The sequence below is a fragment of the Euphorbia lathyris genome, chromosome 9 (genome assembly GCF_963576675.1).
Source record: "Euphorbia lathyris chromosome 9, ddEupLath1.1, whole genome shotgun sequence".
Taxonomy (NCBI): Eukaryota; Viridiplantae; Streptophyta; class Magnoliopsida; order Malpighiales; family Euphorbiaceae; genus Euphorbia; species Euphorbia lathyris.
Genome location: NC_088918.1, coordinates 35237310 through 35250066, shown reverse-complemented (window position 1 = coordinate 35250066; position 12757 = coordinate 35237310). Strand labels below are relative to the sequence as shown.

The 12757-nt window shown below is 33.4% G+C and overlaps 1 protein-coding gene and 1 long non-coding RNA gene across 2 annotated transcripts; both read left to right on the top strand.

Moving 5' to 3' along the window:
- The first annotated feature begins 1814 nt into the window (after positions 1–1814).
- Positions 1815–3326, top strand: LOC136207336 (protein DETOXIFICATION 23-like). Its single transcript, XM_065998607.1, has 2 exons — positions 1815–2155; positions 2781–3326. The coding sequence occupies exons 1-2, from the start codon at positions 1895–1897 to the stop codon at positions 3324–3326; spliced, it is 807 nt and encodes a 268-aa protein (XP_065854679.1). The 5' UTR covers positions 1815–1894.
- An 85-nt stretch (positions 3327–3411) lies between these two features.
- On the top strand, positions 3412–10393 carry LOC136206771 (uncharacterized). Its single transcript, XR_010676433.1, has 3 exons — positions 3412–3499; positions 10083–10139; positions 10232–10393. It is a non-coding gene; the product is annotated as an uncharacterized lncRNA (long non-coding RNA).
- Positions 10394–12757: the final 2364 nt, after the last annotated feature.

The window sequence follows — 12757 nt, the reverse complement described above, 5'->3', positions numbered from 1 at the left end:
TGTATGTGAAATAGGATTAATCTTGGCTGGACCAAAGCTTGGTTAATTACTTAAGGAAATAATCACCGTCTCTAGATTAAAACTTAAGAACTTGGATATGATTGTTATGTGGATTATATACATTAGGTTAGGTGAAGCCTTGCTCTAGTGATTTACATCATATTTAAATTCATTTTGTTTCCTTCTTTGTTTACTTTGTTTATTTGTTTTAAATTCATTAATTTCGTATCACAACCAATTCAAGTTTCGATTGCTTAGATAATAGAAATTCATAAAAATCAATAGCTATAAACACAATCCTCGTGGGAACGATACTTTACTTACTACTTATTACTTGATCACGATAAGGTGCACTTGCCTTTATAGTTTTGCACGATACACATTTCGAGCATCAGTTTCATAAATGATAATAAGTTAACATCTTCATATATTCACTTCTATTTTCAATTCTTAAAATTTATTAATTATAATTATTATCTATTTCAAATAAAAATTATTTAATTGGATCGTCATATCCGTTTCATTTATTATCTCTTAATATAACATTTTAAGTAGGTTGATATTGATGTGTGTGATATAGAGATATTTCATATGTTGTCTCATACTACTTTTAGAATCAAATTTTAATCATTCGTTATATTTTTTTATTTATTGATTTGATACTTCTCCCAATAAAAATAATAATTGTTGTTCATTTGATCTTGAGTTTTACATTACTGTGTCTATGTTCTTGCTAAGTTGATATACCATTAATTCAAACATATTAACATTATGAAAAATCTATCCATGATAGTACTCATTTATACGAATAAACGTGATGCGTGGATTTTATAACTTTTTTAAATAAAAAATATGAGTATTTTATTTTTTTCTGTTATAAATATATTTATTTTTGACTTTTTTTTTTATTTTTATATATATTATATTGAAAATGGTGTAAAAAATAACATTTTTTATAATAATAATCTAGACATTATTACTAAAAAGAATTATTATAATAATTATAATATACTAATAAATAACCAATTATAAAAAAAATTAAATATAGTATATGATCCACGGGGATCTAGGACTAGTTATATATAGTATAGATATCAAATTATTAAAATATAGTACATGAATTTATAAATAAGAAAACCAACAAATAATATTTGAAAAAGGCTATTACAACTTACAAAATGAGACAAATCATATAAGGCTTAGAGTACTATTTGGTCCTTATCTATAAATTTTTTTTTTGTCATTTGACCGCTGACCTATTATTTAGTCATATTTGGTCCATGATCTATTACAATTGGTAAAATTTCATCCAATTTGTATTAAAATTTAATCGAATCGTTATCTCATTAATAAATAACGATATTTTGACACTTAAACTTAATAGATTTTAGTTGAGGATTTGCTTTTTTTTCTTTGTTTAATCTAATTTATTATTTCCACATAATGTGACGAAAAAAAACTTTAAAAAATATCACGTGTCAAATTCAAATATCAAAATCTCGTTATTTGTCAATAAGATAACGATTCTATTAACTATTCATACAAATTGTGTGAAATTTTATTAATTGGTATAGGTTAGGGGCCAAATGTGACCAAATAGTAGGTCAGGGTCGAACGACAAAATTTTGGATTGTGTGTAACCAAATAATGCTTTAAGTACCTAAAGGAAAATTTCTAACGCAAATGAGTAAGTATTTGATTGAAGCGTTGGCCATAGCTTGCACCTACTAATACTGCGAACAAGAATAGGAAAGAAAAAGAAGGAAAGTCTCACATATTTTGCTGCTGATAGTGATGTATACATATTTGTTTTACGTGATGAAATTCTTCTGAAATCAAATATTTTGCTCTCTATTTAAACAGTTTTTGTTTATTTGTGAGGTTAGCATTAAAAATGGAAGGAGAGCAGACAGAAAATCTCTTAGCCAACAGAGATATTGAAGAAATTGAAGAAGAAGAAATGAAATTGAAGGAGAAGATATGGTCAGAAACGAAGAAGATGTGGAAAATTGCAGGGCCTGCTATTTTCACCAGATTATCCACTTTTGGTATCTCCATAATTACTCAAGCTTTCATCGGACGCATTGGCTCCATTGAGCTTGCTGCCTATTCTCTCGTCGGCACTGTTCTTCTCAGGTTCGGTAATGGCGTCCTGGTATGTCTAATTTCAATTAAACTTCTATCTTCACCTCCCACTTGTTAAGTTGTTATATAATCTCCTAATTTCATGAAAAAATATTGTTGTATAGTATTAGTGTTTAGAGGGTAAAGGTACAAATTTAGGGTTAGCAACTGAGAAAAGAGGATTTATTCTTTACATACAAGTAACAGTAATTTTAAGCTTATTATTTACTAGATTGTTGCAATTTCAAGCAAAATTAAAAAAACAAAATTATGTATGTAAAAACTAAATCCACTACTTTCAATAACTATAGGCTGAATTTACTGAGTGAACACCTAAACCACGGGGTTGTGGTAGAGTGGTAAAAGCTCTTCATCCCTTAACCAAATGTCTAGGGTTCGATCCTCGCCTTTGGGAATGGAAAGAATTTCGGTAGCCAGCAGTCCCACCCATAGAGGTGCAAACCATCTGCGAAAGTGAATAGCCATTGCTGTTTAGTTTCCCCTATTGATGCCCCTACCAGTTTAGGTTTTTTTAATTTTTGGTATAAACCTCATGTATGTAATTGACATAATCCTGATCGAGGATTTAATCACGGTTAAAATTCACATGTTTGAATTTCTAAATATAATTGTTGAAGATTTGAAAATGTATGCAGATAGGCATGGCAAGCGCATTGGAAACAACATGTGGACAATCATATGGAGCAAAACAGTATCACATGCTTGGAATCTATCGCCAAAGATCTTGGATACTTCTATTTTCATGTTGCCTCCTTCTTCTTCCTATGTTCTTCTTCGCCACTCCAATTTTAATGGCTTTAGGCCAAGATCCAGAGATTTCAAGAGTTGCAGGACATATTTCTCTGTGGTTAATTCCTATTTTGTTTAGCTACATTCCTTCATATACCTGCCAAATGTTTCTCCAAGCACAGACCAGGAACAATATTACTGCTTACTTAGCTGCATTTTCACTCTCCTTTTACCTGCTGCTTTCATGGCTTCTTACTGTCAAATACAAGTTTGGAGTCCATGGAGCTATGCTTTCTGCCATTTTAGCATATTGGATACTCAACCTTGGTCAACTTTTGTATGTTATATGTGGAAGTTGCAGTGAAACTTGGAAAGGCTTTTCAATGTTGGCTTTTAAGGATCTTTGGTCTATTTTCAGGCTTTCTTTAACTTCTGGTGTTATGCTTTGGTAAACATGATTACTGCTAATTATGTTCATATGTTACTTGTACAGATTCGATAATTTTTGGATTAATTAATTTGATCTTTTGATTGACAGCCTTGAACTCTGGTACAACACAATTCTGATTCTTTTGACAGGAAATCTGAAAAATGCTGAAGTCTCCATTGATGCACTTGCTATTTGGTACCTACTTATTTCTTTCATTAATCTTTGAAGGACCCGAATACAAATACAATACCGACAACACCAGCAACCATAAGAATCAATCTTCAAAATAATCAACCACGGTAAAACCCAATAAACCAACCAGAAAACATCAAATAAACCAGTAAGAATGAAAGAATAAACGTAATCAAACAACACTTGATTTATACGTGGAAAATCTCTTTCATGTGAAGAGTAAAAACCACGAGACTTTTGAAGAGTCCACTCTTCCTCTTTTACTATGATAAAATTAGGGACAAAACAAACCCAAAAAAGTCTTATAAAGATTTATAACCCACCAACAACCATCATAAACAGTAAGAGAGATCACAAGAAGTAGACAAAATACTACAAAAGAGAAAGAATTTGTCAACAATTTTGTCTCTACCCGAACAGACCTGTCAGACCTTCGAATGACAATCACAACAGTGAGAACAAGGAACAATATGTCTAGAAGCTTTTGTCTAAAAATCATGACGATCCGACGGTTCAATCTCCAGAATCCATAAAAACGTGAACTAACCTGATGTAGGAGAAACAAAAACAAATTTCTCTCTTTTGTGTACCTTTTCTTCTTCTTTCACTTGTCTCAATAATAACAACTCATTCATTTAAATATATCTTAACGTAATCTTCTCAAAGAAGCCAAAGATAATAATAAATGCGCCACAAATATGGGTTGGACCCATAACAATCTCCCCCTCCAACCCATCACGGAGATGATACGACTCAAATCTTCAATGTTTGAATATCATCCTGGAGAGCTTATTATAAAGCTCAAGCTTACTTCCGGGAACCATCTTTGTTAACAGGTTTGCTCCATTCATATCTGTGTGGACTTTTTTTAAACTTCAAATCTTTCTCTTCGATCACATTCCGCACCCAATCATATCTAATATCAATGTGCTTAGTACGAGCGTGATACATGGCATTCTTGCTCAAGTCCATTGCGCTCCGACTGCCACAAAATGTTACATACTCACTTTGCTTCAAACCCAACTCTTAAAGGAACCTCTTCAACCAAATCATCTCCTTACATGCTTCCACAACTGCTATACACTCTGCCTCAGTAGTAGACAATGCTACATACTTTTGTAGCTTGGATTGCCAAGATATGGCTCCCCTTGAGAATGTAAACACATAACCTGAGGGAGACTTTCTATTATCAAGATCACCAGCCATGTCTGCATTTGTATATCCCTCAAGAATCGGTTTACCACCTCCATAACATAAACTCAGTGTGGAAGTACCATGCAAATATCTGAAAATCCACTTTACTGCTTCCCAGTGGCGGAACCAGGACACCGGATGACCCAAGGCTCAAACATATCAGTAAAAAAAATCAAAACATAAAAAAAACGAAATTAACTATGTGGTTGATGGTAAATTTTCAAACTCCAGCCCGTCAAGGCTGGGCAAATTTTTTTTAGCCTCCAACGCATTAAAACTGTAAAAATGTTATCATTTTTTTAGAAACTAACATTGAACTAATAGAAAATTAAACATGTTTACTTTTTTTAATGGTAAAGACATAATAAAAATGAATATTAAATATGTTTACTTTTTTTAATGGTAAAAACATATTAAAAATGAATTCAAAAGTGTTATCAAAATAAAAATAAAGAGTCCATTTAAATTAATTAATAATGGTAACATGTTTTTATAATTATTGAAAAATAAAATTAAAATAAATAAAAACTTTTTAAAAGAAAATGAGGTTGAAGGGAGTTAAACATAGGACATCTCAAATAGAAGTAAGCATCATTAACCATCTCATCTACCTTTAAACATTGAAATAATACTACATAGAGTTAATATAATTCTTTCCAAAATATTACCAGACACCATTACCAAAACAAAAATTCTCAATTTTCCAGCCGCCTGCTGGGGCTCGAGCCCCCCAACCCCCCTTGGTTCCGCCCCTGCTGCTTCCCAATGAACCTTACCCAGGTTGGATAAGTATCTACTCACCAAACCAACAGCTTGTGTAATATCTGGTCTTGTACAGACCATAGCATACATCAAAGAGCCAACATCAAAAGAATACAAAATAGAAAACATACTTGCTTTCTCCTTATTTGTCTTAGGACAAACTCTTTTACTCAACTTGAAGTAACCTTCTAAAGGTGTATTAGCAGACTTGGCATTCTTCATATTGAACCTTTCAAGCACCCGTTCAATATAATTTTCTTGTGATAACCACAAGTTTCCCACTTTTCTATCATAAACTATCTCCATGCCTAAGATCTGCTTAGCTGGACCCGAGTCTTTCATATCAAAAGACTTAGACAAATCTCTCTTCAAGTTGCAAATCAACTCTCCATAATGTCCAACTATCAACATATCATCTACATATAAAAGAAGAATGATGAAGTTACCTCTAGAGAACTTTCTGAAATACACACAAGGATCTACTGAAGTTCTCTTATAATCATTCTGGTCATAAATGAATCAAATTTCTAATACCATTGCCTTTGTGCCTGTTGGAACCCATAAAGGCTATTCTTCAGCTTGCAAACAAGCTTTTCTTTTCCCTTTTCTTCAAACCCTTCATGTTGCTCCATGTATTCTCTTCATGCAAGTCACCATGTAAAAAAGCAGTTTTCACATCAAACTGCTCCAACTCCAAATCAAGACTTGCAAGTTGCAGCTAAACCCAAAATAGTTCTTATGGAAGCCATCTTGACAACAGGAGAGAATATCTCATCAAAATCAATACCCTTCTTCTAGTTGCATCCCTTTACCACTAATCTGGCTTTGCGCTTCACTATCTTCTCACCATCTTTCTTTTTCTTAAGAACCCATCTGTTTTTCAAGACCTTTTTATCCTTAGAAGGCTTCACCAGCTCATATGTTTCATTCTTTTTCAAAAAAATCCACCTCTTCCTTCATATCATCAAGCCATAAATTTTTGTCTTTACTAGACAACACTTCTTGAAAGCTCTATGGTTCCCAATCATCAATCATTAAAATAAATTCTGAGCTTGGATATTTTGTAGAAGGTTTTCTTTCCCTAGTTGACCTTCGAATGTGTGCCTCTTCCACTAAAGGAGATGGTTGCTCCCCCTACTCATGAACACTTTCTTCATTATTTCAATCATCATGTGGACAACATCGAATTCAGGTACACATCATCACGGTTATCAAATTCTGGTGCATCACCATCGTCATTTGGTTGTATGTCTTCAACACCATCAAATGTTGCTTCAACATTCTCATGTGTTGGCTGCACAATAGGAATAGGAATAGGAATAGAAGAAACATCAGTAGTATCAAAAGACAGCTCTAGAGTAGAAGTGTACCTTGTATTCAGAAGTTTTGCGTCCATCTCGTGCTCAAAGAATACTATATCTCTAGTTCTCACTACCTTCCTTTTCTATGGATCATAGAGTTTGAAGCCATACTCTTCATCACCATAGCCAACAAATACACAAGGATTAATCTTAGAATCAAGCTTTGATCTTTGTTCTTTTGGCACATGCATATATCCCTTACATCCAAAGACTCTCAAATGTGAATAAGTAGAATCTCTACCCTTCTATGATCTCTTAAGAATGTCAAGGCCAAGAAAAATTGATGGTGAACAGTTGATCAAATAGACTGTAGTGTTTACAGCTTCAACCCAAAATGTCTTTAGAAAATTAGACATTCTAAGCATACATCTCACCTTCTCCACAATTGTTCTGTTCATTCTCTCTGCTACACCATTGTGTTGAGGGGTGTCAGGCACTATTTTCATATGTCTAATGCTATGGTGTGAGCAATAATTCTGAAATTCATTAGAAGTATATTCACCACCATTGTCAGAATGAAGACATTTCACTTTCTTTCTGTCTCCCTTTCTACCATGACATGGAACTTCTTGAAGGTTTCAAACACTTGACTCTTTGTCTTTAGCATGTAAACCCAAGTTCTCTGTGTAGCATAATCAATAAAAGTGACAAAATATGTATTGCCACCAAGAGACTCCACCTTCAAAGGACCACATACATCAGAGTGTATTAACTCCAACTTTCCTTCCTTCTTTGTAGACTTCTTAGAAAAGGAAGCTCTATGTTGCTTTCCTGCCAAACAATGATCATAAGGATCAAGAGAAACAGATTTATCAATAGAGGTAAGAGATTTACCTACTAGATTTTTTATCCCTTATCATGTGTCCCAATCTTTTATACCACAAATTGGGAGAGTTTTTTCTTCAACTGCATTTAGCTCACCAGAACATACATTTAAGTATGTTTTATATAAAGAATAACACAACTTGCCTCGAGCAACTGTTAATGAACCCTTGGACAATTTCCACTTGCCATCACCAAAGGTATGATTGAACACTTCTTGACCAATAACATTTGTAGACAACAAGTTGAGGCATAAATTAGGAATATGGCGCACATTCTTCAATGTAAGCATGTAGACAACACTTGTCTTCACTCGAATATCACCCAAGCCAATAATGCTTGCTGAACTCTGATTTCCCATCTTAACACTACCAAAATCTCCTACTTTGTAGTTCAAGAAGTACTATCTTCTAAGAACACGGTGATAAGAAGCTCCTATGTAGACAAGCCACTTCATGTCTGAACCATCAACATGACACTCAGTAGTCGCACAAATCAAAATGACATCATCATCACTTTTAGAAACAGTTGATGCAGTATTTTTGTCATCTCCCTCCTTTTGTGAATCTTGCTTCTTGCCTTGTTCTCTTTTCCAACGGTAGTAATATTTCTTGATATGACCTAGTTTGTTGCAGTAGTGACATAACTTGGGCTCTATCCCATCTCTAGACTTGGACCTACCTTTTTCATTATCATGCCCTTTTAGACCTCTACTCTAGCTTCTTCCTCTGTTTTCAATAACAAGAGCCTATGAATTATCAACTCCCATCTCCCTTCTTCTTATCTCTTCATTGAACATACTCTTCTTTACCATATCCAAAGAAACTACTCCATCCGGAGCAGAGTTACTAATAGTCACAACAAGAGCTTCCCAACTATCTAGAAATGAACTCAACAGAAATAAAGCATGTAACTCATCATCAAGAATAATCTTCATGGTAGTGAGTTTATTGATGATGTCATGAAAATCACTAAGATGTTCAGAAACTGACTTCTCACTTTTCAACTTCAAATTAACAAGCCTCTTAATCAATGAAGCCTTATTATGATTAGTTTTTCTTTCATAAAGCCTTTTAATTTCTTCCATAGGTCATATGGGCCAGTCTCTTGAGAAACATGATTGAAAATGCTAATATCAGCCCATTGTCTAATAGTCCCTAATGTCTTTCTTTTCAACTTTTCCCATTCTTTATCTTCCAATGTTTCTGGTTTGACTAGTTTGGACAGACTACCATTCTCTTTGGTTTCTTCATAAACTGGGTCTTACAAATCTTTGCAAAATAACAAATCTTCCATCATAGGTTTCTATATAGAATAGTTGGTTGATGTCAATTTAACTATGGAACTATTACTGCTACTAGACTCCATAGTTAACTTCAAATTAACTAGGCTCTGATACCAATTGAATCACCCGAATACAAATACAATATCGACAAAAACAACCACAAGAATAAATCTTTAAGACAATCAACAACAGCACAACCCAATCAACCAACCAGAAAACAACAAATAAACCACTAAGAACGAAAGAATAAATGTAATCAAACAACACAGGATTTATACATGGAAAACCTCTTCGGTGTGAAGAGTAAAACCCACAAGACTTTTAAGGAGTCCACCCTTCTTATTTTATTATGATAAAATTGAGGACAAAACCAGCACAACAAAATCTTACAAAGGTTTATAACCCACAACCAACCATTATAAATAATAAGAGATCACAAGAAGTAGATAAATACCATAAAAGAGAAATAATTTGTCAACAATTCTGCCTCTGCCCGAAAAGACCTTGCAGACCTTCGAATGACAATCACAATGGTGAGAATAAGGAACAATATGTCTAGAATCTCATTTCCATAAATCGTGACGATTCAATGGTTCAATCTCCGGGAATCCACAAAATCGTGAACTGACATGATGTAGGCGAAGCAAAAACGAATTTCTCTCTTCTGTGTGTCTTTTATTCTTCTTTCACTTGTCTCAATAATGACAATTCATTCACTTAAATACATCTTAATGTAAGCTTCTCAAAGAAGCCAATAATAATAATAAATGCGCCATAAATATGGGCTGGACCCATAATAATCTTTTCCCTCTCCTTATTGTATCTCATGACTGATTTTTGTAAAATTTAAAAAATCTAGCCAATTTATTGAGAGATAAGGTCAAAATTTAGCTTTAACATTTTGAGCAAAGTGCAGATATATCTCAAATAATTTTAGAGGTAATAGTATATGAAGCAATTTTAAGTCTGATCTAGGTAACAAAATGCATAAAACGAAACTCTTACATTACCCAAAAGCGGAAGCAGGACGCATGAGGTGTATGCACTTCCTCATATGGATGATTAAGGGGTGGTTCCGTCTCATCTTACTCCTCCAATTTCATCTGTGCATTTTATTGAAAATTTCCTATTGCAAATGATATAGTGTTGTTGGCATATGCAGCCTCAACATCAATGGATGGGAAATGATGATATCTCTGGGTTTCTTGGCTGCTGCAAGGTTGGTACTTTTTTTAATAATATTATATATTAAATTCTAAATGATATTAGAAATCCAAATCGAGTTGTTTGAATGGGAAAATGGCATTACAGTGTTAGAGTTTCAAACGAGCTTGGAAGAGGAAGCTCAAAAGCTGTAAAATTCTCAATAGTGAATATAGTTGTCACATCTTTTATTATTGGATTGGTTTTTTTTGCGATTTTCCTGTTGATGAGAGGAAAAATAGCATACATATTCACAAAGTGAGCAAGTAGCCGAAGCAGTAGCTGACCTTTCACCACTTTTAGCTTTTTCTATACTCATGAACATCATCCAACCTGTCCTCTCAGGTTCGTATTTGAAAAGAGGTTAATTAATAATTAATTAATGTGGTTAGAAAAGAGGTTAATTAATAATTAATTAATGTTGTGCAGGAGTTGCTATAGGAGCTGGGTGGCAAAGCATAGTAGCATATGTTAACATTGCCTCTTATTACTTAATTGGGATTCCAATTGGAGTCGTATTTGGTTATGTTTTAGGCTTTCAAGTCAAGGTAATTAACTATCGATTTTGTTTGATTGTTCATATTTATTGTTACTCTTATTTGTTATTACAGGTTGGACAAAAAAAAAAAATTAACCTTTTCTGTTTCTAATGTTTGTTTTTCACTTAAATATTTATTTTCAACTAATTGCAGGGTGTTTGGATTGGGATGATTTTTGGAACATTTATTCAAACTATTGCTCTTATTATAATTACCTTCAAAACTGATTGGGAAAAACAGGTATTGGAAAAAAGATATTCTACTCAATTTATAAAGGTAAATTATACTCATATTCCTCAATTTTGGTATTACTTTCTTTTAGAGTTGCTAAACTTCAAAAGGGATATAAATATTCTTGAAAATTTTCGTATACTAATTTAAAAGTCTCTTATAAACGTAAACAACATTAAAATGAAAATATCCAAAAATTAAAGTGTCTAAAATCACATTCCCATGTAATATGCCGATTTCGATTCTTAAAATTGTTATTTTTTATGCTTTTTCTTCTCTAACCAAACAACACATAAGAGTTGCAATTGGAGCGGGATGGGGATGGAGACTACTTCCCAATCCACTCCCTTTTAGATTGTGAATCTCTATCTCCATACCCGTTGATGAAATGTTAAAAAAATCGTCCACGTCCCCATTCCCTACTACTCAAATTCTAAATCGAATTTTCGTTAGTATAATTTAAAATTTTTCCATATAATACCAGTGGAAAATATAATACTAATTCAACTACTATCTTCTTTTCTCGAATGCTTGATCTTTAAAATTCGGACCATTCACTTATAAACTACAATATAAGGTTATTACAAGGAATCTCCATAGGGAAATGTGGGGTGGGGGGGGGGTATCCATGTGGGATGGAAATGGAGATTCTCTATCCTCAATGAGGCGAATCCGTTACGGGGATGAAGATTTTCCATCCTAATTGCTAGGGCTGTCAATTAGTTGGGGATTTCCCATCTCCATTGGAGACCCGGTCCGTTGGGGATGGGGAATCCACGTTTGTGATCCCCATGGGGTGGGGATGGTTTTTATTTTGTCCCCGATAGTCGGGGACGGGGTGGGTATGGTTATAAGTGTTCCATCCTCGTCCCCGTCTCCATCCATGTTCCCGAATGTCCCCAACGGGGATCCCCGACTAAATACCCGAATATCAAAAAAAATAAACTAAAAAAATATGTATGTGATTTAGATAAACTAAAAAGATTGAGTTGTAAACTAGTTGCTTTAAAAAGGAATATATTCTAAAAATAAATTAAGATAGATTAAGTAAGAGCTCTTAGATTGGTTTAATATTAAAACGGAACCTATGCAATTAATAGTAGAAATTATAAAATAAAAAAATTGAAAGCTAATAAGTAATGCATGCCCCGGGGATAGAGATTCCCTGCGAGGATGAAAATCTTAAATAATCAAAACCTTGAAAACCTTAAAAAAAGTAAAGAAATTAAAATGTTAAACGGGGATAGGGATTCTCCACGGGGATGAGGATTTCTCGCGGGGCGGGGATGGTAGCCAAAATTTTCCCCATATGTTATTCGGGGCGGGGACGGAGAATCCCTAATAGACTAGTGGTCGGGGATGGTTAATGCAACCCGCCCCGCCCCGTTTACAGCCCTACTAATTGCAAGAACTAAATGACTTCAAAATGAAATTAAAAGAACAGATTTAAAAACTAAAATTGCTTATAACACTACCTATTTTATGAGATGGAAAGGAGAATATACTTATTTGCTACTTATAAAAAATAATTGATTCAAAACATTGGTTGATTCATCTTATATTAATTAATTTCTTAACTTTTGCAGGTAATTTTAGCTCGTAAACGGGTTAACAAATGGAATATAGGAGATTGACACAGTTGATAAAAAAAAAAAAAAAGGAGATTAGTTTGGGTTATTTACATGAAAATCATACCTGATTATAAAATTACAATTAAATCATATTACAAAATTTAATTCTCAATATGTCATTATTTTCTATATCTCACAAATAACATATGATTTTATGTCATAATTTATAAATTTTAGACCCCAATTCATAAATCGTAGACCCTATAAAATATATCTTAGACCCCTAATTCATA